This window comes from Spea bombifrons, chromosome 1 (assembly GCF_027358695.1).
Source record: "Spea bombifrons isolate aSpeBom1 chromosome 1, aSpeBom1.2.pri, whole genome shotgun sequence".
Lineage (NCBI taxonomy): Eukaryota > Metazoa > Chordata > Amphibia > Anura > Pelobatidae > Spea > Spea bombifrons.
The window spans coordinates 62277782-62304934 of NC_071087.1; the positions used below are offsets into that span (position 1 = coordinate 62277782).

Genomic DNA, 27153 nt, shown 5'->3' on the forward strand with positions numbered 1-27153 from the left:
ACAATTTGGAAATAAGAAGGTATGTACACAGTCAGTTCTCAAAGGGATATGGTATGCTCAACAGAACAAACAAATACATATGAGATATAGTCGTTCTGTTAACAACATTAACCACGCAACCCCTATGTCAGACAAATATGGTAATATTTAGTATTGTAATAATAGACCAAATGACTAATGACTGACTTTAGCTGCTTAAGTGTGACCTTCCTACCTATAATTGTTACGTTCACCCACCAGACTTTAGATTACTGCGCTGTGGCCGTAGGGCCAAGTAAAAAAACAGAGAAGACTTTTAACCCCTTCTTCTTTTGTGTTTGCCTATTTTGATTGTGCCCAGGAGTATAATCCCACCCTTGTGTTACCCAGACCCATTGGATCTTTATTCCCCTTGCCCTGTATCTGACCCGGTCTTAATTCGCTGGAACTGTTTGTCAGGTAGGATGGGCAGGAGTGCCCACTGGACTTTTTAACCCTAAACATCTCAGATGCACCTGGCCCCACCAGAGCGCTTTTTTGCACAAATATACAACATGTGGTGGGGCTCAGATTAGGGGTGGTTGGGAGAGGGAGCCCCCTCGGGAACCCTGTTTTTTAGGCACCTTTTGTTAACCGAGCTTTAGTAGCCGCAGCTATGGAGCCTGCGCCCAATTACTTTGCTGACTATCCCGGGAAATGTTCAAACTGCTGCTGCTCGGGGGTTCGGTCCACATATCAAGTCGCTTTTTGGACCTTATCATTAAGGCACCTATGACCCAAGATTCGCGGCTGCTCCCTTGGGATCCCTTGGGATCACCTGAAAACAACAATAGTGTTGCTGTGTATGGTGGCCTGATTGTGGCGCCGGGCTGTCTGGGCAGGATATTGTTTATGGTAATGTGATTATCTCCTTATCTGATAGAGTTTGTATATAAGGCTGTGTGTTTTCACAATAAAGCATTCTTTGTTTTCACCTCAACATTGGTTCTGTCTGACGCTTGGGGTGGGCTGCTATAATCACTTACTGTCCTTGTCAGAACACTACAAGCACTGCATCGGTTAGATTTCCGTCAGCTACAGCTTAAAATCCAACTTTATCTCTCTAACGCTAGTTCTGTCTAGTGCTGAGAGGGTTAATCACAGAAGTCTCAGGAAGGAAGCAACGGTCTGACGGATGTACCCGGTTGGGGTACAGGACCTGCTGTCACAATACTGAAAACTATAAAGCACAAAGTACATTTGTGGGCACTAAGGACATGAATGATACATTCATGCAAATATGATTGTTCCCAAAAATTGAACTTCCATGAGTTTCCCTGTTTTATTGTGCGCAATACACAAAGTTTTTGCTATTGTTACAAATGCGGCTATGTGATTAGTACAAATGGACACACCCAGTGGAACCATGTAAAATAGATCATCTCAAGAGTCTAGGATAGTGAGATGGGAAGTTCGGATCAGTAAAGTGAATCGATCATTTTGAGTTGTTAAATTAACCCTTAACACCCCATCAACCATAACTGCCCCTAAATCAACCCTTAACACCCCATTAACCATAACTTCCCCTAAATCAACCCTTAACACCCCATTAACCATAACTGCCCCTAAATTAACCCTAAACAGCCCATTAACCATAACTGCCCTTAAATTAACACTAAAGACCATACCAATTTATTAGGTAATTTATCTGGAGTACGTGCAATTCATTTAGGGGCCATTATGGACCTGGAACTTTAAAGCCAAGAGTTGCTAAATTAGGTACATGCAGCCCGTGGCTTGATATGTGCAACACACAGAGTTTTTATACTCTTTTAGTGTGTGCAGCCACATATAAGTCATTTAACGTATGTATTAAAGGGTCTGTAAATATTACACATGTTTGTTTAGAGTACCAACCTATAATATATTGGATTTGGGAAAAGGAGAATCAAATAAGCAATGTAAAACAGCTTATAAAATAAGTTGTATTCTGCCATTGTAAGCATGCTCTTTTCCAGCATGGTCTGCAGTATTTTCTGGATGCCCGCTAATTTAGTTCTTGCTTTATTCGAATTATAGGAACCCATCCAAATCATGAACAATATATAGACTGTTGCCAGCCCTGCCTGACCTTGAACAAGTGCCTATGAACTCCCTGTACTTAAAATTAGAGTTTTAATCTTTATAGTTTAGGAATTCGTAGTGTAGGGCAAAAATGTATACAATGTCTCTGTTTTGACCATGAACAGACACAGGTGCAAATTAGAATGAAAACAGTATTTGTGTGTTTTATCAGGAAATTAACCCATGTTAAACATTGACCGTTCAGGACATAACTACCAAAAATCCATGCTTTCAAGATAATTGCTTCAACTTGAATTAAAATTCATATAAACTGATATTGGATAAAAAAACGTATCAACTTTGTAGATGATCCACAAATATGGCTAGATTTAGAAAGACTAATTATAAGTTGAATATGGGAAAATCATAAATTTTAAGTTATCCTAGAATTGAAACCGCATATGAAGCATGTCTTTTAATACACATATATAATTTAGATTCCCCTTAATTTGCCCCCTTTACCTCTAACTGCACCTTAAGTTAACTTTATTAAATTAATTAAATTAACGCTCAGTCCGCAGCAGGGTTAATTTAATTAATTTAATAAAGTTAACTTAAGGTGCAGTTAGAGGTAAAGGGGGCAAACTAGGGGGAATCTAAATCCTGTTTTGCTGAATGCTATATTTATGACTATATGCCTATGACTCATTATGTATGTTTGTGTTGTCTATATGTTTTATGGAAAATAATAAATATGATTCAAAGCAAAAAAAAGAAAGACTAATCATGTTCAGGTGCACTACGTAGGATAAAAGAGGTATGGTTTATGATCCTTCTTCCAGTCACATTCACATTTGGGATATACTCAACATACTCCTTATGCGCTAACCAATTCTGCCACAGGGGTCTCTGCGCTGCAGCAGGAGTATTGACAGAGACACAGACTCCATTTCTGGAGTATGATCAGTGATGGCAGAGTGAGCTTCCTACTTCCAGACATGTGACAGGAACACCCAGTAAAAAGCTCTTTTAGCAGTCACATGCTACAGTCAGTGACAACTGCATGGCTCTCTGCATATATTATATGTATGATATAACTGTATATATTAAGTGTATAAATGTATAATTTTAGTGTATACTGATAGTAGTGCTTTGATATTATTGTTTTATATGACTGTATACTGTATATTGAGTGTTTCACTGATATGCTGTTTTGGCATAAAGATGGCACTGTGAGAAGTGGGTGACATTTTACTTGACAAAGTCGAGGGGCCATAAGAGGTGGAATGGTTGCCATAGAAAATGGATGTGGTTAGCGGTGTTATGTTTGTTAAGGGGAGGGGTAAGCAATATAGCCATATATTGACGTGGTAGGCCTCTGCTTGTGCCACCGCTGCCCATTTAGCAGCCTGCCTGTGCCACCTCTGCTGCTGCAACAGCCTGTCTGTGCCTCCTCTGCCCCTAAAGCACCTGTCTGTGCCATCCTGCCCCTAAAGCAGCCTGCCTGTGCCACCTCTGCCTCTAAAGCAGCCTGCCTGTGCCACCTCTTCCCCTAAGCAACCTGTCTGTGCCACCTCTGCCCCCCCAAATCAGCCTGCCTGTGCCACCTCTGACCCCCTAATCAGCCGGCCTGTGCCATTTCTGCCCCCCTAATCGGCCTGCCTGTGCCATTCCTGCCCCTAAACACTTACTTACTACTTCATTCATTCAATTACCCACTGTAACAGGTTCACCAAGAGAGCTGTAGTAACTCCCAGAGATCACTCAGTATCCTCCTGTTATCCCCAAAACAACTTCCAGCACCAACCAGCATGCACACCTTGGAACCCTGCTATGTGTACCCAATAAGTAGACACAACTACCTTGAATTGAGTACAGCAGGAATGAACAGTTTATTGATGTAAAACATAGACTCATATATCCACAGAACTTCGTTAACATAAATTAACATTGATAAACAAGTACATGTAGACAACCCAACTTTAATCCCCTTTAGCTACTGAATCTCCCCCTGGCAGAAATCCTGTTAATGAGCTTAGTTTACACAAAGGAGTTCCTGCCTGTGCAATCTTTGTTTGGCAGCCAGGCTGGAGCTATCTCTGACTTCCTTGTGGGCCTTGTATGACAGGTCATTCTGTCACACCCACTAACATTCATTCACTCTCCCACACCCACTTACCTCTCTTGCTGATTTCCCTGGTCCGGGGAACCTGTACAGACGTCTATGCGGCCCGATAGCCACCTAATGCGGGCCCGCAGCTTACTGCTGTGGCACTTGCGCACTGTATGAGGAAACTCTATTGCCGCCCACGTATCTGCTCCCCCTTGCGCAGGAAAATAGTTTCCTCATAAAGTGCGCGGGTGCCATAGCAGTAAGCTGTGGGCCTGTGTTAGACAGTCGTCAGGCCACTGGGTACACCCCCCCTCGCGCCCCCTTTAGGAATGCTACTGGGGAGATCCATGATTACAACTCATTTTGTAGGAAAATGGTGCACAAACGTCTCCAGTAAAATACCATGTGTTGTCTGAGTTGGTGGGCTGCTAAACAGTCCCAAACGAGACAAAGGCCTCTTAAACTAGTTCGGGGTCCATTATCATTAAAATATTAGTAACTGTTGGACTATATATCTAAAAAAGGCATCATTTTCTTTGTTATACCAAATGACTATACATAAGCATTTGGATGTTTTACTCTGTCCTTGCCAAAATTGAAGTCTATTTATGCATTTAAAATGAAAATCAAAAAATGTATTAGGATGTGAAATAACCCTTGTAGTGAAAGAGTTAACATCTTAAAAGTATACAGATGAAAAGCAAGGTCAGAGCAGGTTCATGGACCAGCGTTGAGCCAGCATAAGTCTTGCATGGATGTGCATTGTCACCTTAAGGTGATGTAAGGTTTAACTGGCAGCCTATTGTGGGAATTTGCATGTATCTGCATATTTGTGTTATGTGGGAAACAGTAAGTTCTACTTACCGAGAGCTTATTTTCCTTGCCGATCCCTGGTAACACTACCGATAGACTCTTCCTCCGTACCTGAGGCAGGACTCCAAAACATTTAAAAGCCCCTCCTGATATCCCCAGTGAATAACAAAGACCATACAGGAAAACAAATCTGATGCAAAAAAATTATCGAAAAGGAAGGCAGAGAACAAACGTGTCACCAGGGATCGGCAGGGAAAAGAACTTAATGTTTCCCTGCCATCCCAGGTGACACTACAGATAGATATGGCCAAGACGAAGGGTGGAGAAAAACATTAAGAGGACAAAAACAACCTCAAGGACCTTCTGACCGAAAAGCGAGTCCTCCTGTGTCATCTGATCGAGTCTGTAATGCTGGGCAAAGGTATGGAGAGTCTTCCAAGTAGCTGTCTACAAATCTGTTGGCCCAGGAAGTAGAGACTGCTCCAGTAGAGTGAGCTCAGATCCCCGGTGAAGACTGGCCAGCTGCAGAGTACCCCAGACTGATGGTCAACACAATCCATCTAGCAATGGAGTGCTTGGAAATGTTCAAACTCCTTCTTGGGCCGGATGAGGACACAAACATTTGAGAAGACTTACGCAGGGGTAGAGTCCGCTCTTGATAAATAGTGAGGCATCTCTTAAGGTCTAGAGGATGCACAGCTTCCTCTTCAGCAGATCAGGGAAATGGAAAAAAGGTAGGCAACACTTTCTCTTGGTTTCTGTGAAAGGCCGACACCTTAGGTGTAAATTATGGAGGTAGAGGTAGGACAACCTTCTCCAGGAAGAAACGCAGGTTCTTGCATAGACAGAGCCTGAAGTTCGCCAGTACGTCTAGAGGAGGTAGTAGCTACCAAAAAATGCAGTCTTCAGAGACAGCAAATGAAGACATATGGATTTAAGAGGCTCAAAAGGCGGCAACATGAGCCTACGAAGGACGAGATTAAGGATGATGGCTCTAGAAAACCTGACGACTAGAAGTGAGATGAGATCGACACCCAAGGCACTAATGACAGCTGGACCTTCATAGTAGATGGTTGTAGGCCAAGATCAAACCCCTTTGCAAAAACTCCAGAATTGATCCTGGGGAACAGGAGGAAGGAAGAATCCTTCTGGAACCACACCAACTGCAAAACTTCTTCCAGATTTTAATATATCTGAGAGAGGTAACCTTCTTCCTACTGCCACTGTATCAGAAGAACCCTGAGCCCTCAGGATCTTACGCTCAACCTCCAGGCTGTCAGCTGGAAGATCTCCGGATTCAGGTGTAGAAACTGGCCCAGGGTAACTGAGCCACGGTCGTTCTTGATCTTTTGCAGAACCTTGGAAATCAGCAAAACAGTAGGAAAAACGTAGGCGAGACGGAAATTCCAGGTCTGGGCGAAGGCATCTACTGCCAAATGACGATCCTGAGGATTGAGGGAGAAGAAGGCCCAGAACCTGAGTATTGACTCTGGAGGCCATAAGTCCCACTGCTGGACAATAAGCCTGAAGGCCGCCGGATGCAGAGCCCACTTGCCGCTCATTACAGGAGTTCTGCTCAGGAAATCCACTCGAGAGTTCAATGTTCCTTTGAGGTAAACTGCAGTTAGGGTAATCGAATAAGCCTCCGCCCAGAAGGAGATGCTGAGAGCTATACAGAGGAGATGGGGGCTCCTGGTACCTCTTTGCTTGTTGATATATGCTAAGACTGCCTGGTTGTCGGGGAGTAGCAAAATGTTCTTGCTCAACAGCAGTGGTTCCCAATGATGCAGGGTTCTTTCCAACACAAGCAACTACAGGCAGCTGGAAGGAAGGAGTTGCACAGCTGGAGACCAAAGACCTTGAACGAATTTGTCACGTCGGTGGTGAGGAGCTCCTTGGCTGATACGGACCAACTTTTCCCTGCAGCTAGGGTGTCTGTTTGAAGCCACCAGGTGAGAGACGTGAGGAGGGAGACGGACGAGCCTGTCCAGGATGAACAGGCTTCCCTCTAAATGATGAAGGATAAAGTTCATTAGAATCCTCATGTGGGCCAAGGCCCAAGGAACTGCGTGGAGGCCATTCTGCCCAGCAGAGACATGCATGTTCTTATGCGCAGAGAATCCTTCGGACCAGTGAACAAATCCTGTTGATCTTGGAAGGTCTTCCCTGAGCGGGAATCCAGACATAGGTCTGATGAGAGGGCATGATGCTGGACTTGTCCCAATTCAGAATCCAGCCTAGCTCCTACAAGGTGCTTACCACTCTGGTAAGGCAAGACTGAAGAATAGGATAAGCCAGTCGTCCAGGTAAGGTAAAGTCTGAAATGAGTCGCAACTACTACCAAGAGTTTTTTTGAACACTCTGGGGGCCTGGAACTGGATACTCGAACCCCCAGGAACAGCAACGCGCAGAAACTGCTGATGAGACAGACGGACAGGAACATGCAGATAAGCATCCTTGAGGTCTATAGAGACCATGAAGTCGTGGAGGCGTAAGGTGTCTAGAGTGGATCTTATGGTTTCCCTCTTGAACCGGACTTACCAGAGGTGACTGTTCAGGAAACGTAAGTCTATAATCAGACGGAAACATCCCGTCACTTTGGGTACCAGGAACACAGGAGAATAAATCCCCCAACCATGCTTCAGCTTCGGGGCGGGAACCAGGGCCTGTAGATCTGCAAACTGCTGAATGGTGGACAACAGGAAAGTCTGCTTCGCCCAATCTTGAGGAAGGTGGGAAACCAAAAATGCTCCGGAGGTCTGAAGCCGGTAACCCTGAGATATGATGGTTCTAACCCAGGATTCTCGAGTGATGAAGAACCGGAGCCTCCCTTCCAGAGGTCCTGGGGCACTTTGGGGAAGGAGAACCTGTCAATTCTACCCCTCTCACGAGGGGGTCTGCCTCGGAAGCCTTGATCCCGTGAAGAGTGAGAGAATCTGGAACCATAGCCTCTGGACTGGCCCAGGAAGTATGGCCTAAAGGACTGCAGCCGTCTTTTGGAAGCAGGTCTTCGCTGTGGCATCCAATGCTTATCCCCTGTAGTCTTCTCTAAAAGGGACTCCAGCTCTTCACCAGAGTCTTATCCTTAAAGGGGATATTAAGCAGTCTATTCTTTGAGGCATTATCCGCAGCCCAGGCTTTCAGCCACAAGGCTCGTCTAGCTGCAACTGAGAGTGCAGAAGCCTTGGCTGTAATTCTTATGGTCTCAATAGAAGCATCGCAGAGAAAGTCAACAGCAGCGACATTCTTGAGGATAACATCTCTAGAGGTCTTGGCGGCAACATCCTCCTCAATCTGTGAAAGCCAAATCCTAACCGCTCTCGATACTGAAGCAGATGCGATAGCTGGCTTGAAAACAGAAGTAGAGGCTTAAAAAGACTTCTTGGCGGCTGCTTTGGCTTTCTTCTCCATGAGGTCAGAGAAATGCAGACCATCTTCTCCTCATAACTGAGGTATCTACCAGCGGAGTAACACAAAACTGGGTAAAGTACTCATCAAAGGGGAATTAACGCTTAACACGACTAGACAGGTTAACCCTTCTTCCCGGGTGTTGCCATTCCTGCTTAATAATATCAGACAGAGCAAAGTGAACAGGAAAGGAGGCTGAACGCTTGGAGAAACTGGCAAAGAAGGGGTCACTTTTCTGGGTAGTGGTTTATTCCAGATGCATAGCAGACCTCACAGGGGAGATAAGGATACCAATCTCCTCCACCAGGGCCGACCCTACAATGGAGCAGAGTGGGGCAATTGCTCCAGGCCGCCCCAAGCCCTTTTGTTTTTATTATTTTGTAGAATTTTGTAGAATCCACTCAATTGAAGAGTACATCAGCTCTCATATGTGGACTGTTAAGGAGCAGAGCAATTTGGTTTTTCACCATGTCTTCCATAAACTATTAATTCTCATTTTGTGCATTATATATATATATATATATATATATATATATATATAAACATTTGAGACAAGCAAGGCTTTTTTTGAAGCCTTATTCATATATTAGATATTAATGGTTTTAAACACAATCATTTGGTTTTACACAGCTAGTATATAAATTGGAAAATACCAAACTATATTAGGCAACTTACTGATTTCACAGCAACCCTATATTCACTCCTACACCTAATACTCTAGTAACCTCCAAAAGTGCATAAAATTAACCCTTTAGGGACATTGAAGTGTTGTGTATGTTAGGTGTATGATAAACCCCACAACTTTCATTTGGCTGTTCCTGGGCATGCAAGCGGCTGTAGACCTGATCACATGCACAGAAGTGTAGGGACCTGCTGTAGACTGATTGGACAGTGGTGACTGGTCACCACTGTCCAGTCTGTCTACAGCAGGCCCCTACAGAAGGCATACCAGGTGAATCATTGGTCTTGTAGGGTCAGGGCATACATGCTGCATCCTTGGCTGTAAAGGGGTAAATGTAGTAATTCATAAGCAGTGGATGATAGTCTACAGCATGACTTCCATTCATCCTGTACTTTGTGCATTGTATGTAGCTACCAATTGAGAAGTTTTAGAGATGGTGTGCATAATTTAATCAATTATGCTATATTGACAGCAGAAGTTCCTCTGTACTCGCAAGAGCCACCCAGGGAGCAAAGAGCTCTGGGTCATTAGCCAAGCATCTTCACATGAAGCGAGAAGGTTAGATGTCACAGCATTGCAGTGTGGAAATTTGAGACAAAGCATAAAATATAAATGTTTTATTTAGAATTAAAGCAAATACTTTGATACCACAAAACACATTGAATCTTTACGGATCTAGCAATAATTTGGAGTGAGCATTTATTCAAAGTCAAAACATGCAGACAAATGATTCCAAAAAGATGGTTTGAAAAAAATGTTCAACATCTCATCTCCCTCCCTACCATATCACACGGGTTCACAAACACAGCATAATAGATGTTGACAGTTTCTCACAACACATCTTCACAGATGGGGAAAAATAAAAATGCAGATCATTGCAGGGTTTCTAATCCTCATCAGATGAATCTCTTTCAAAGGTGTAAGCCATGAAGCAAGCATCTGGTCTTTTAGGGACAAGGGGATGCCCAGGTCTCACAATCTCAAAGCCCAAAAAGCTGAAGGTTCGGAGTAGCGCAGCTGTAACAAAAGTAATCTGATTAGTCAGCACAAGTGTTTACACATTTATCCATGCACTCAACACCAATATACATTAAAGTCTTATTCTGTATATAAACATTTATCTGAAGAATTTAATCAGATAAGGCACAAACTCATTCAGTCTCAGCAGTAACAAGGAACATTTGACCTATACTGAATTCAGCATAGTATATGGTCAATGTTGCATATACAAAAAATTCCACCCTACTGTATATGGTGGAACAGCCTCCCGTCAGAAGTGGTAGAGTCTAGGTTTCTACATCAGGAAAATGGTAGATTGTCTGAATTGTTCCCACATTTCAAAGTGCACAAAACTGACAACCACTCTGAACAGAACATGTTGCATTTCGATTGGTAGTCAGTTTATCAATTTCCCATTGAAGTTCAGACATAACCAATGTCCACGTATTTAAAAAAAAAACATTTTATATCAGTTTTAGTCTACTGCAACAATTTTGCGATGGTACAGAAAGGACATTAAGGCTTGGCATTTTAAAGTCTGGTTAAACTCACCTCTATCCTCTCTATTCTTGTGAAAGCAGATGAATACATGATCCACTTGAAGCTGCTCCTCAGCAAATTCCAGTAGAACAGCAAAACTAGGGAAAATTATTTTACAATACTTTAATGTTAACACATTGAATAAGCCAAGAGCTCTAAAAAGCCATACTGCAGATTTAGTTATGTCAATCAGACTACATAAACTGCATGTGCTTTACAGCTTCAGTTCTAGCTGGGTAAGTTAGCATGTGCGCCAACCCCAACACATTAAGCCGAGTCAGACCAACTCCAATTACATGAATTTTGGGCTTTTAGTCTCAAAAAAGAAAACAAAAAAACACAAATCAGAATCTTGAGTACAAGACATGGAGTCAATACACACCTATCTTTGCTCCCATCAGGGAGTGTGCCAGTTGGGATTTCTATGTAGAGGTTGTTGTTGTTAAGCACAGCTCTCCAATTAACTTGCTTGCCGTCTGTCAGCCTGGATTGGACATTAAGCACTCTAGTTCTGTTGTTGGACGCAAGCTCTTCTGTTATATTCAGCCTATTATCCTGATTAAAAAAAAAAAAGGCTAGAGCAGTAATACAACAGGAAAAGCATCAGTTGTAACAAGGCAAGTCAATGTACATGCAGATATGACTTTTCAATATCCCATTATAACCAACAAAAACTCAATCACATTTCAATTACTCCTAGCTCAGGCATATATGCTATATAGGTAGAATTACAGCTAAAGTTAAAGCTATGAAAAAAATGCAGTGGAAAAACTATAGAAAGGACAGTCAACAGTTCCTAATTTATATTTGTATTTTTTATACTTACAGAATAAAATAAATTAGCTGAAAGATTGTGATCCCTCTGACTATTCCCTCGCCCACCTGGGATCTTCAGGGGTGGGTGAGGGACATCAGGAACACCACCGAGGCCCTGGACCCAGGTTACTACAGCAGTTTAAGGTAACTCTGGAACTAAAAGGAAGAAGATAGACATTAGGAAACATTCTCCCACCCAACAGCCTACTTCATAAAAACAAACTTTCAGTGTCTGTATGCGTATTTGTAGTAGATACTAAAACGTAAACCAATTACCCTGCCCTGACCCAGTGTTACGCAGGCTATCAGGTATATTATGCGACACTGCTGAGCAGGCTTGATGTAACATAACACTTGGCATCTAAAGCACATACAAAGCAAAATTACTGCCATCTCTAGCTGCATACAATGGGGGGGCGGTCTGCTTTATACAACACGGTTACCAAAAGTTATGCTTGCCTGTATGGTGCAGGTGCCTGGTTGCACATACGCAGTCTAGCACTCACAAGACTGTTCAATCCCATAAGGCTGTACTGCCAATTGCCAAATATTGGCGACAGGATTTAATGATTATAGATGGGTGCATAATATTTATTTATTAGCTATTCACCCATCCTTCTAGCAGATAGACCAGCACACATTACCCTAACAAGAGCAACATCTCTGTTCAATAACAGCAAGTTTAACCTCACAATAAAACAGATTTTCTTCAGAAGCTAGAACGAGATCACTGTAGTGCATGGTACAAAACAGCAGTCCTATTTGCCAAATTAGTTACACCCACGGATATCTCCATTTGAGAACGGGCAATTCACTGACAGATCCACCGAGCTGCTTGTTTTCTAACCAGTTTCTATCACCCGAGCCCTGGTGTGCACCCCTGACATAGCCTATGAGTATTTATGATTTAACTGGACACCCCAGTATAATTTATACATTTATTTTAAATGGAGGTTCACACGTGGGGCTTCTGTTTTTCCCATGCAATAAACGACTGCGCATACATATATAAATAGACACACCGCTTTAGTTATTTATGCATGTAACTGCCAATTAGCAAGACATATCCTGCACTATACCATTAAAGCTATTGTTAACACGCACGGTGCAGTAACAAAGTCAGAATTAGCCGATGTACGTATATTATATAGATATAAGAAAGTTACTAGTCTAGACCGATCGTAAGCTGAAGAGGCTACATGTAACCGAAGTGTTACGAGGTTAGAGCACTGCCATCTTGTATAAAAGGCACTGGCTCCTCCCTATGCACCATCTCTCACCCTGCAGATCTTCGCTTGCGTCATCTCAGCAGATGCCCACTGGGGAATTGTGAGTCCAACACGCAGCAGCAGCCATTAGAATTGTGCATAAAATTTTGAAGGCTGAAAGGTTTTGAGGAAGACCTACACAGATGGCCACACTCCGACTACCTACAACGCTGGAGATTTATCCAACACTGACCCCGAATCTGCTTTATTTTCAAAGCAGCAGTAAGGATTACAGTACTATAGCTATTACGCATTGTCCAGCTACTAGACATTTACATGGAACACGATGGTTCAGTTATATGTTCTAAACAGCCTTTTATTTATCACATGCACTGCTGCAGTGCCACTGTCTAAACGCAGAATGTTCAAGTCTTAAGTTATAACAGCATCCCTTTCCTTCACTTGTTCCCCATCCACCTTTCGTATGGCTTATAGTGCAATAAAAAGCTACACTATTACTTAAGGCTAAAGGCATTGCGAAACCCCCACAAAGGGCAAGTCCCTGCCAGGTCTTAGTCACCGATTAGGATGACTGCGCAATGCCCCCTTACAAGCTTTAAGGCATGTGACAGAAGACTCAATGTCATGCTTAATTACCAGGCCATAGATTGGGTTACGCAGCTGGAGAAAAGACATCAGCCAACTCGACACACACACACTGGCCACGACAGTATAACTGTCTAAGGTGAACCGGCTATGAAGCGCTAACACTGATATGCCTAACTGCATCATTTAGCTATAGTGAGCGCAAACCGATGTATAGGCCGCTGCAAACATAAGGTGATCTTCCCGAGACTATAAGGCCCGCCTAGCTTCTCAGCCCAATTGCTATGGGGGGGGGCAAAATTGACCCATTAAAATAAAAAAGGGGGGGAGCGCGCACCACATAGCCACGCCTTGTTTACCGCTAGTCTCCTGACGGTAGCCGGTTGTCATTAAATCAGGCCAAGGATCAACGGTCAAAGCTGTAAAAGCCCAAAAGCCAGCAGCGAAAGGCTTATTCAAACATAACGCATTAACCAGGCCTCGGGCCGCCTACTGGCAAAAACAAGGCCAACCAAACGCGGAAAAAACACGACGTACGAACAACATAATGCCTCGTCTTAAAGCTTCGGTATGGAGAGAAAACAGATTATAGAGATAGGCGGATCTGACGAAGGAGGAGATGGCACCTATAAAAACACCTCGTGACCCACATTATCAATAAATGGCGGCCGCCTACCTTTCACTACTATTATTGGGAATACTCAGAAGAGGCATGGTGCTTCTATTATTTCCTTCTTTTTCTCTGGCAAAGCAATGACTATTTAGTATCCGTTGGAGGGAGGATTTCACCATCCGGCCTCTCTGGTCTCGGAACCAGGAAACTCCCTCGCCTTCGGCAGGTCCAACGGACTTAAAATGGCGAATAAGGTACTGCGTTGATGCTTTTATATGACCGGTTCGGTAGCCTCGCCCACTTTCCTATTCCCCCTCCAACCCACGCGCCGTGACCAATCGAGAACGCTCCTGCGTGCTTCCGTGTCGGGTCGCGCGCTTCCCGCTTTGTTATGGGATTGGCTGACAGAGGCGAGAACTAAATAGCTTGACCTAGCGAGAAAGAGGAAATGCGCGTGCACGTTAGCCCCTCCGCTTTGTACTCGTCTGGCAACAGCGCGTGCACGAAAACAAGGGTGAGCGTGACATCAGCAAGCTGCGCGGGCACGCGGCTTCTCAGGCCCCGAAATATACGCGTTTCATAAACTTCTGAAAACGACATTTGCACACATGTAAAACATATTGTTTGGTTGTATTGTCTAAGAATAGCTTCCACCATGAAGTGCGAGACCACTATCTGAAAGGTAAAACAGTTGTCACGAGAATGGGGTAGCGACTCTATTGCTTTCTTGATGGGAGGGGGGGGAATGGAGCGTGGAAAAATACTGTGATGTCATTGTTGCTATGGGGATGGTGCACGTGGTTAAATGGGCTAGTAGGAAGTGACGCTTCTTGGGGAGGTTGAAGGTATGAGTTAACCGGTTTAGGTTCCTGATGTGCAATGAGGCAAAGAAAATCCTGCTGGTTAATGTCTGTTTCACAACCGCTATAGAAGCATTTGTGCCGTACCAAATAAAAATATTACAGCGGCCAGGTTGTCATGATTTATGGTTTTCTCATTAAAGGGACATTCCAGCCATTATGTGCACTTTAATGCATGTGACAGCTGTGTGGTCCCTTTAAATGTTTGTGACCCCCCCCCCATATCTGCATTTGGCCTTTTCCAACCCCTCAGCTAGATGCCTTATGCCTAACGTGTTTGGGTGAACACATTTCCTTGCACATGTTATACTTTCACTCAGTCACTTCCAGCATTGGCGCAATATGTGCTCCCATTGATTTCAATGGGAGCGTTTTCTTGCCACTGATGGGCTGCTTCAAGCAGTCATGTAGGAAAACGGAAGCTGCAGCTTCTACCTCAGGTAATTGCCTTGTTTTTTGGGGAGGATAGGGGTTAGTGTAACTATAGGAAACTCACAATAAAAGCAACATATGCCGGGGCTTGATTTACTAACCTAACTAAATCAAGCCTTAGAAAATACGTTTCTTCTAAGAAGAAATGGTTTCAATGTTCTGTGCGTTTGAAGCTTAGAATATACAATCATTTAATGAAGTTTAGACAGGCTGTTGGATTGCTGACTGTTTTATGTTACATCATTTAGACCAAGTAAGGTTTAATAAGGTTATTGAATCAAGCCCATTATAACATATTGATACACACAATCTATAATGCAGTAATATCACACATTTTGCAAAACTGTTACCTTGCATTCTATACATTATTTTGATTACATTTTCGCGGTAGTGAGTAAGAAGTGTTGTGACAATTTTTGCAGTCTTTACGTTTAAGATATTTTACTATTATCTCTGTTGTTGTTATTGTTATTTATCCACTTTGGGGATCTCAATTGTCTAGAGGGTACCTCTGATGATATCATGGGGACATCACTAGAGTAACTGTAGCCTGGTCTCCACAACCATTTACTCTGGTTTATTCCCCTTACTAAATCTTGATTTGTCTACAGAAATTTGGGATGGATCGTGAATGCGTTTTGACATCCAAAGTCAGTAGTTCATACCATGAAAGGGCCACTCCAGCCATCATATGCCCTTTAATGCATATGATAGCCGAGTGGTTCCTTTAAGCTTTCGTGTTGACTATTTTGTCTATGAATGCGGGATTCTGCAAAATGCCCCTATATGCATTTGCCCCTTTGTGTGATACACATACACTGTATATTAAAATGCATTCTTTATTGGAGGGGGTGTCAGGGACATTAGATTGTCCCTTTATTGAATTCATTTGTAAGTACTTTAATATGCTTTCCTCCCACCTGTAGGCAACAAAGTGACTTACCTTTAAGACAAGCTGCAGCGCAATACTCCAACTATGTGGTGCTGTTTTCACTCCACTGATTGGCTGCCTAAAATACTCTAGTTGAAATCACACGGAAGCACTGTTTGCACGTGAACTCTGTTAGAACCCCCCTCGGAACTGTCGCCGAGCTAGTGCTGGAGCTCGCTGGTGGTGAGTATATCACATGAACACAGGCTGCCGGAGATGTGTTCAGCGGAACTAATCTCCTGCAAGTCAAGTAGCTTGAAGTGGGGAAAGAGGCAAAGGCACTCACACGAAGACTACACAGAAATTTTAAGGCGTTACTCAGCTATCATATGCATTAAAATGTATATGATGGCTGGAGTATTCCTTAGTGTCCCTCTAATCCACCAGTTTCTGGTGATGTGATACCTCCAATGATAAAAGGGTGCTGTTCCACAAAACAAGTGGTGCTGGCCACCACCCCCAGTAAAGAAGAATGCATATAAAAGTTATGTGAGCACCAGCAGCTACCTCCTTACTCCGTGGTCCACAATTAAAGCAGCCAGTCAGTGTCATGAATAAAACCCTGCAAGCCAGCGCTAGAGGTAACTGGAGCAACGTATATTGCGTGCAAGGAGATGTGTTCAGCGGGGAAAGGGGCAAATGCATTTAACAGGATTCTGGAAAAGGGACAGAACAGAAATTTAAAGAGACATCTCGGCTTTTTAATGTATTAATATAATGGCTATAGTGTCCCTTTGAGGAGCTCTTTCAGTTTCAATTGCAGCAACTCACCTGAGCTTGTTTTTTGTGTTGTATTACAATAAAATGTTTTTGGCAAAATTATAAATGAGGCACAATTTTTACTTAATTATAGAATTATTTCTGAAAAGGGTTTGGACATTCAACACAACAAAAGATTATGTTTTTTAATGCTGAATTTAGTTATACAAGTACTACATTCAGCAGTGCCTTTAACACCTTAAGGACCGGTGAGATCCGCAAAACTAGTCCATGAAGGCAAAGAACATACCCCTACGTCATGGTGTTTTAGCATCAGCATGCTTAAATCCCTGTGGATGAACCGAGATCAGGCAGTGACATGACATCAAATGTGACATGACTCTAATTGAGTGCAGTTACACTCAATAGTGACCAAACATCAGGGCCGGATTAAGAGCAGAGGAAATTAATAAAATACACAGAATGGACAGAATCTTAACTCCATCCATGTGTAATGGATAAAGAGAACATCAGTGCTCGGCAGATAGTATAAGATAGAGTGGGAGTACATCAGTACACTAAAAAAAAGTCACCATACACGGGACCCCTGAAGCCACAATTTAGTGCCACTAATCCTTTTTAATAAGATACGCAGGTTGAAATAGAGTAAATAACACAATACCTTTACTTTTGCTCTCACTGATTTCTTGGCCTAGAATGTTTTGTCCTCTGAAGTGGCTACAAATTCAGGAGTGCGTTTTATCTCTGGATAAGTAAAAATTAAGTAGTTTAATTTATTCCTACAGAAAGTAAAGTGCCAGAAAACAGATGACTTAATACACACCAGGACAGGCTCTGCCACCCAGACACACACACACAAGGACAGACTATGCCACACCGACACCCAAAAACACACACCAGGACAGGCTCTGCCACACTGACACCCAAACACACACACACCGGGACAGGCTCTGCCACACTGACACCCAAACACACACACACCAGGACAGGCTCTGCCACACTGACACCCAAACACACACACACCAGGACAGGCTCTGCCACACCGACACCCAAACACACACACAACAGGACATGCTCTGCCACAACAGGACACTCTCTGCCACACTGACACCCAAACACACACACAACAGGACAGGCTCTACCACACTGACACCCGCATCCGGACGGTTTCCCTTTGGTATTGATTTATGTGATGGCCGCAGCTGGCCCTCTTGTGTATTGATGCTGCCAGCCCCCACGTGTATTTGTGCACTCCAGAGAGCCCCCCCATTGTGTATTTATGCCCCAGCCAGCACCCGCTTGTGACTTAATGCCCCCACACCTTTGCGTATTGCCCCCAGCCAGCCCCACATTGTGTATTTATGCCAGCCACCCCCCTTTAGTATCAAATGAGATTTGGCACCCAGACCTGCCTAGGACCCAGATTGGAAGAATATATATTTGGTATTTTCCCCATTGGCTCTATCTGTGTAAAACTGCAAAAAATGTTTTGGTTGCTTCTTTCATTTTTATTTTTTTGTTAGATTTTTTTCTTACATAATAATGTCTTACATGTATAGATAGGGCTTCAAAAGAAAGCCCTACTGAAAAAAAAATAATACATTAATTGAGTTAGAGGGATATTGCAGTTGAACAGAGCTAAAGCAAAACACAGAACTTGCTCTGGTCCTGTAGTGTAAAATGAAAACATAATTTTTAAAGGCGTTAAATGAAAACATAATGACATTCTTCTTCAGAGTATGTGTGCTATTATAGGCTGTAACTTTAAATATTATGAGCAAAGCTGACTGGGGCAGGCATAAAATATAAATATTTGCAGGTATGTTGTTGTGTGGGAGCAAATATGTTAAGGTTGCTGCCAGAAAGCCAAAGTAATTTCTTTCTCCCTGAGCATTTTTTCCTTAAATAAATACAAAATGCTGAGCCTTCTGCCATGCAAATCTTTTTTTTTTTACACAGTATTTGGTTTATCAGAGAGTTGTATGCTGGCATTCTTGATCATTTCTATAGCAGGCTAATATCCGAACACAAAAGATCAACAATGTCCCGCAAGCATATTCTCTCAGGGTCATTGTTGCTCTATGTGAAAAAATGTTAGTACCAAATCGTGCTATTCACTAATTGAGAAAAACAGTTTCTTACCACATCAAGCATGAGCGAAGCATCGAAAGCAGAGAATACGTTCACACCAAAGTATGATGCAAAGTCAGATACAGTGTTTGATTTTGGAGAAGGGGAGGACTTTATGTTCTGACTAAACTCCTCCTGCACTAGTCACATTGGTCCATCAGGAAGTATTTTAACTTTTATCTTTTGTCAATGCAGCAGGGAAGCCATCTTTAACAGTGGGTGGTATACATCTCTGGTCATGACGTATTTATTTGATTACATCTCAAATAAAATCATCTTTTCTTCTAACAATTAAAGCAGTCACATTGTGTAGCCAGAGGGTCAGAGTAAACAGATACCCTTGTCGGATAGAAAACACACCAGTATGGGCTGGACACAGTCAGCATTGTTCAACCAGTTTGCTATATCCTCACATTAAATCTCTGCTTCGTTTGCTCAGTTTTCTTAATGCCTCCAAATGCTTTGTGTCAAGTCTCTAGGCTATGGTGACATGTCTTGTACAAAGTGTGTACACCCAAACACCTGCTTAAAAATGTTCAAAAACGTATATCAATTTAACTAAATTCAATTGGCTAGCTATGGGATTTGTTTCTGCAATATCTTATACTGAAAACCCTTATTAACAGGATACCACTGTTCCCGGTGTATGTTTGACAATTATTCACTGGGACCACTGATCTTAAGCAAGGGGCAAAAATATAAAAGGGGGGTTAATGACAAAAGAGGGGAGAAAACACATTTTTTTATGCTTTGCTGTAGCGTTTGTGTGTCGGTGTGGCAGAGCCTGTCCTGGTGTGTGTGTGTTTGGGTGTCGGTGTGGCTGGTGTGTCGGTGTGGTAGAGCCTGTCCTGGTGTGTGTGTTTGGTGTGTCGGTGTGGCAGAGCCTGTCCTGGTGTGTGTGTATGTTTGGGGTGTCGGTGTGGCAGAGCCTGTCCTGGTGTGTGTGTTTGGTGTGTCAGTGTGGCAGAGCCGTCCTGGTGTGTGTATGTATGGGGTGTCGGTGTGGCAGAGCCTGTCCTGGTGTGTGTGTTTGGGGTGTCGGTGTGGCAGAGCCTGTCCTGGTGTGTGTGTGTTTGGTGTGTCGGTGTGGCAGAGCCTGTCCTGGTGTGTGTGTTTGGGTGTCGGTGTGGCAGATCCTGTCCTGGTGTGTGTGTGTTTGGGTGTCGGGGTGGCAGAGCCTGTCCTGGTGTGTGTGTGTCTGGGTGTCGGTGTAGCAGTGCCTGTCCTGGTGGTATTTGGTCATCTATTTCTTGACACTTTACTTTCTGTAAGAATAAAATGAACTATTTAATTTTTACTTATCCAGAGATAAAACTCCCTCCTGAATTTGTGGTCACTTCAGAGGACAAAACCTTCTAGGCCCAGAAATCAGTGAGAGCAAAAGTAAAGGTTTTATGTTATTTACTTATTATGTTATTCAATATGCAGATCTTATTACAAAGGTATAGTCACAGCAATTTGGATGTTGGTTGGGATTTTCAGAGGTGTGATTTCATTCTGCTCTACAGGGAACAATTCCCCGTCCTTCCCCCTGAAGGGACAATCTTTTACACACACACTGGCAGAACAGGAATTTATAGTGATTTGAATGGCAAATAGTGTGACTCAGGTATGTATGAGGGCTGCATGTGGGTACAAAAGCTCAACCACAAGATAAAATATATGGGGCTTGTGTCCAAATGTTTCCAGGGCTGTTTTTCATTACCAGTCCGGCCCTGCACATCCGCATCAAACTACCGTCCAGTTTCCCTTCTCTCGTTAGCATCCAAACTGCTGCAAAGACAAGCTTATAATTAATTAACTAATTTCCACTTTTCAAACTCAATGTTTGAACGTCTACAATCAGGTTTCCATCCACAGACTGCACTCACTTAAATTACTCATGATCTCCTTGCAGCTAAAACAAAAGGCCACTTCTTACTACTTATACCCTTGAACCTCTATGCAGCCTTTGACACAGTTGACCACACCCTCCTCCTAAACAACCCTCCATGCTCATGGCATCCGGGACACAGCTCTTTCCTGACTCAACTCCTACCTCTCTGACCATATTACCGTATTTTTTCAGTGGAACTTTCTCCTTCCCCCAACTGCTTTCTGTTGGTGTTCCTCGGAGCTCGGTTCTTGGGCCTCTACTATTCTCCAGCTACACCTCTTCCCTCAGACAACTGGTATCTTCTTTTAGTTTCCAGTACCATCTATATACACAAGACACCCTAATCTATATTTCCTATCCTGACCTTTCACCCTCTCTTCTAACTCGCCTCACCTTCTTTCAGGCATTGCATCATGAATTGCGCCCCATTATCTAAAGCTCAACATCTCCAAGACTGAGTTTATGGTAATCCGGGCATTCGCTCTGTCCATAATTCCTGATATATCTCTTACTGTTGACAATGCCACTATCTAACTGACAGACCAAATTTGCTGCCGTGGTTCCACCCTTGACCTCATCAAATTCTGCTGCCTTCACCTGAAAAACATATCCTATATCTGCCCATTACTTGCACAAGAAACAACTAAAATATTAATCCACTCCCTGGTGATATCCCGTCTGGGTTGTTGCAACCCTCTACTAACTGGTCTCCCCTTTTGCTGCTCCAATCCATCCTTAACACTGCAGCGATATTAATCTTTCTCTGTCATCGTCATCTGCCGCTCCACTATGCCATTGGGTCCCTATACCCTCCAGAATCTAATGCAAACTTCTGACCTTGACCTACAGAGCCATTAACAACTCTCCACCCCCTATATCTCTACCCTTCTATCCACATACACCCCTAGCCATTTTCTTTGTTCCTCTCATGACTTTGTCTCTCTTCTACTGTTCATTACCTCACCCTACTCCCATATTCAGGATTTTTCCTGTGCTGTATACCTTCTGTGGAATTGCCTTCCCCATTCCCTCAGACTTTCTCCCTGGTACGTGACTTCTCTGAAAACCCACCTTTTTCAAAAAGCATACAATCTTTCTTTTTAGCACACAATTGTAAACGCAATGTCTCCATCTTTAATGTAAGCCTCACTTAAGTATATAAGACATCAACCATTGTAGGTAACAGAAGAATTTAAGCTGGCTTTAGTTAGTTGCTATGGAGAGGCCACTACTTGCCTTGTACAGTGTTGGTATTCCAAGCACACATTGCCAACTACATACAGCTGTGTGGATTTTCTGTATAGAATGTCACTACATAAATATCACACCTGCTTGTAATTGCCACTTCTACCAAAACCCATGTTTCTTCAATGCTACGCTATTCCAATGTATGCAACACTGTTTAGTGTCTCAGTATTTTTGTAACTACACCCCAGAAAACTCCTGCAAAAACAAACACAGGCCAAGCTAATATCCAAGAAACAGACTTTGTATCAAAAACCTCCCAAAATTACAAGAAGACACTGACTCTTCCCTTACTAACTTAATTATCATGCTCTTTGGTGAATTACAATCTACTGTTTCAAATTAGAAGATGGTTTTCTCATAGGGAAATCTGAAGGTCATGTCTATCTTCACTGATACTGCTTTTTATGACTGTAATTTTATAGTATGTGCTCCACAGTTTCCTAGGGCTACATTTTTTATGTCTATATGATTCTTTTACTTTGTTCCCTAATTTTCTCTTTTTTGTAACTTTTGGTTGTCAAGCTTTGGTGACATTTTCCTGTATATTTCAATGGCCATTTGTTACCTTAGAGATCTCTGCTGCAAGCATGGTGAAGCATGGTGAATGTAATAAGCAACATATGGGAAACATAGCAATACCCATGTGATTTTATAAAACTGTCCTCAAATGCTCCTTCCCTGCAAGCACTCTGTCCTCCAGCACAAAATGTTCTCTTTGGGCCAGTGCTAGCTAGAAGGAACTGGTTCAGAGCTGGCTTTGTTTTCTTGTGTTTCAAAAATTAATATTAAATCGCTTAAATGAAAAGTCTAATTTTGATAATCCAGCCTGAACACAGATTTTACTTGATTTGTTTTCCATCATTAAAGCAATGAAACTGTGTTTATGTTTGATGAATTTAAAGGGACACTCCAGCCATCATATGCACTTTAATGTGTTTGATAAATGAGGCATACCTTTAAATTTCTATGGTGTTCCTTTTACAAATGCATCAGGGATTCTGCAAACACCCCCCACACCCATATGCGTTTAGCTCCTTGCCGGACTGCTAGCTACTTACCACAAATGCTGCGAGCGGGCTTAGTCCAACCTTCATGTGAATGCGCATGATTGCAATGGGAGAGTTTTTCATCCAATGCAAGAACTGTCAGACCACAGAGAAGAAGGGCAACTGCAGAGCTGCTGCTTCTACCTCAGGTATTTACTTTTCTGTTTTTGAAGAATGCATATTAAAGTATTAGCAGAGTACCATTTCCTTTTCCAAACCTGCAATTTTCACATTGTAGTTTATGAGGCCTGTACCTCTGGTGTTTTTTTTTGTCCTGGCATTGCCAACAGGCAAATCTTATTTTAGCCTTTCAACAGTATATAATTTGGAAAAAATATACTAAGAACTGGTATTTTCTGGTCACATATTGATGATAAAATATGTATTTGTATTACATATTTTTTGTGCTGACTAACTTCATTGATTATTGTTTTATTGTATTTTGTTTTGGGGTGTATCTTAAGTGTGGTTTGTAGCAATTCATAATGGAAGTCTTGCTGGATCGTGTGAGACTTATGGCATTTAAAGGATGAAAGGCAGTCCCGTGCGCCAGGAACTGCCGGATAGTGGCGTGCAGTGGAGCATACACTGCTACTTTCTTCATGACATTCTATGGGTCCCCTTTTCATAAAGGCATGGAATATCATGAAGGTTTTAAAGGGTTAAAACCCTTGATAATAAGGTTAATTGTTCTTTAGAAAGATTGTCAGGGACAGAAAACTGAAATTCCTTCATTTTCAAACTAACACAAGCCTTTAGTTGTGTAAAAAGAATCTCCGTAACTTGGCATCAGGGGCAGGCTAACCTATTGGGCAGGACCACAAGCCCGCCTGCTAATGGTATGCGCCCCCTCGCGCCGCTTGAGGAATAGGACTGGTAAGGCTGATCATCTCTTTTGAACTGGCCTTAAATCAAGGGAGCTGGAGTTCTGTTCATCCAGATTTCTGTATTCTGCTCTCTTGCAACTTGCACTGGCTGCTGATGCTTAGCGCCTGGAAATGATGTGAAATTGAAAGCACAATAGTTTATCAGCAGCGGCAGCTTAGCCACTAAGCGGAAGATCACGTAAAGTCAAAGAGCTGGGTTACTGAGTGCGCATGCTATGTAAAAGTCGCCAGTGCTCTGCTGATTCCAAACCTGAAGAGTTCCAAACTTCCACTGGCATTAATATCAGCACAAAATCTGCGCGGCGGGAGCTTCGTGGAATGGGTTTCCATGGCTAAGCAACTACATGCAAGCCTCACATCCTCACAATGCCAAGCGTAAGTTTGAGTAGTGTAAAGCACGTTAAACGTTACCTACCTGGCTGCATTGTACCAATAAAGTTTGGTGGAGGAGGGGTAATGGTATGAGGCTCAGGAGTTGGACTAGGCCCCTTACTTCCAGTGAATGAAAATCTTAATGCTTGAGCATAATAAGACATTTTGGACAAATGTTATCTTTCCAACTTTGTCGACGTGCTTTTTCTATTCCAGCATGACTGTGCCCCACTGCAAAAAGCAAGGTCCAAAAAGACATGGTTGCATGAGTTTGATGTAGAAGAACTTGACTCGCCCAAACAGAGCCCTGACCTTAACTCAAACACCTTTGGGATGAACTGGAGCGGAGATTGCGAGCCAGGACTTCTCACCCAACACCAGTGCCTGACCTCACAAATGGTCTACTGGATGAAAGGGCAAAAATGCCCACAGAAACACTCCAAAATCTTGTGGAAAGCCTTTCCATAAGAGTGGAAGCTGTTAAGTTAGTGTAATGGTCATGTCTCCTAATACTTTTGTCCATATAGTGTATAATTAATAAGAATTATATTTTGTGATGTGTGAAAATCTGTTTAAGGTACCTTTTTTTTATTACTAAAAATACTGAAAAATTGGATATGTGGGTGAGTAACCACAAGTTAGGGGCTTAACCAGGAAGAGGTGTGGACATGGGGTGTGGCTAAGGGAGGGGTATTTTCAGAAGAGGCCCATGACTATTTGTTGCCTAGGGCCCTGGATTGTCTCAATCCACCTATGCTTAGGATACAACTTGATAACTGTGGTTTGGGAATGCTAATGGTATGAATACTTTTCCTGTTACTAATAAACTTGTAAAATGATATGTGATTAATAAAGATCCCGTAATAACTTGAGAAAATCCCTAGGTGTAGTGGCCCAGAGATCTACTATTTTGACATGGGGACCTGAAGGAGATGGGCCTGACTGGGGAGGTAATGTTAGCTGCACATGTGCATATGGCAAGCTCTGGGCAGATAATTAGTAGAGTGAAGGTAGGGCTCAATTCCCAGAGATCAAAGGACCAACTTGGAGGCTGTATTCTTCTTATATTAGTTTCGGTTTGTATCAAGGGGATCTGGACAAATTTTTACAACTTGTTTAGCTTAATTCAGCCTCGTTGTTTGAATTGCTTTGGTTTGCCTTGATCTGCTTAGACGAGCTGTGATTGTGAGTTAAAAAAAACTATTCATTGTAAGGTATGTCTGCTAAACATTTACGCAGAGTTGGGTGATTAGCACATATTACTTGAGTAGGAGCTCTTGAAGTTGAATTGCTGACTAATGAGAAACAATTTAGAGCTTGTTGCTTTTTTTTTCTTTACAAAATCTCGATACTATTATTGGATTATTATGTCCTTCACTTGGTAGGATGTAAGTAAGGGAGGGGATATGTAATGTGCGATGTTTGACATACATCTGTCTGAATGACATACCACATTAGAATAAAGTGCTTAGTTTAGCCAAGTTATTAAACATGTAAATAGTTTCTTCCCTTATAGTTTATAGAAAATATATTTTTTTCTTTAGGAGGCTTTACTGCCAATATTATGCCAGTTATTGGTTGATTCCACACCCTTTAATCTCCCCTATCATTACTCCTATATCAAATCTTCTTAATCTTCTATGTATTGTGCCCCCCCCCACACACACACACACGCACACACGCACAATAAATATCCTCTTTTACTGTGCAGGACTGCTGAAATGGCTCTCATATGATAGGGATAGATCCTGTAATTGCAGAATTGTCAAGGACAGCTGGATTACTGAAAATGTAGGACACTCTTAGATTAAATCAAATTCTAGGAAAAAGCTAAGGTAGTAAATACAAATATCTTGTGTGAAAATATGTTTTTAAAATTTGAGGTCATTGTACAAAGAGGGTCTAATTAGCAAAAGAAAAAAAATATCACATGACCGACCACAGAGGCAGCCTCCAGATCTGGAAGATTTTTTTGAGCAAAATTTATATAAATTCAGGCTTTTGTACATCAAAAACAACATAAGGTGTGGGATGTCTGTAGGGTTAACATCTTATACAAATACCACACTAAAGGCCAGATAAGTTTGCATTGGTAGACAGTTATTGATGTTGTATCTCGAATATTGCATGGGCTTCTATAATACCTGATGTAACACAAGCTTCTGTCTACTCTTTTAGATTATGGTATGCATCCTTCAATGAATTGGTGTGCCTGATTGGACTCCTATTTGTTTTATTGTATTAGTACAATTTTAAACTTTGCATATTTTACCTTGTCTTCCTAGTACTGCTGTGGTGTGGGTATTGCACTGACAACAGAGATGTTTTGTTTTTTTTCTGATCTCTCCTTCTCCTCCACTCTAATGCTGTTACTATTCTGCTTTGCATGAAATGTAACTTCCTATCTCACATAGAAAAGAGAATGAGAATATACGGTGGATATAGAAAGTCTACACACCCCTGTTAAAATGCCAGGTTCTTGTGATGTTAAAGAATGAGACAAAGATAAATCATGTTAGAACTTTTTCCACCTTTAATGTGACCTATAACGTGAACAATTCAGTTGCAAATAAACTGAAATCTTTGAGGGGGAAAAAACTCACAATAACATGTGTGCACACCCTTAAACTAATATTTTGTTGAAGCACCTTTAGGTTTTATTACAGCAATCAGTCTTTTTGGGTAGGAGTCTATTAGCATGGCACATCTTGACGTGGCAATAGTTGCCCACTCTTCTTTGCAAAAGCGCTCCAAATCTGTCAGATTGCGAGGACATCTCCTGTGCACAGCCCTCTTCAGATGTTCAATTGGATTCCAAAACCTTAATCTCC

General features: G+C 42.3%; 2 protein-coding genes across 3 annotated transcripts in view; one reads left to right on the top strand and one right to left on the bottom strand.

The window, feature by feature from the left end:
• Positions 1-9640: 9640 nt before the first annotated feature.
• Positions 9641-14147, bottom strand: OAZ1 (ornithine decarboxylase antizyme 1). Its single transcript, XM_053462482.1, is given in 6 exon segments — positions 9641-10055; positions 10590-10675; positions 10960-11132; positions 11404-11490; positions 11492-11549; positions 13884-14147. Coding segments are annotated over 6 exon segments (651 nt in total). The 5' UTR covers positions 14000-14147; the 3' UTR covers positions 9641-9924.
• Positions 14148-14333: 186 nt separating this feature from the next.
• Positions 14334-27153, top strand: part of JSRP1 (junctional sarcoplasmic reticulum protein 1) — a 37554-nt gene continuing 24734 nt past the window's right edge. For both annotated transcript variants that reach the window (XM_053462462.1, XM_053462471.1), the window contains exon 1: positions 14334-14502. The gene's annotated coding sequence lies outside the window, so the exon portion shown is untranslated. The remainder of the gene's footprint in view (positions 14503-27153) is intronic.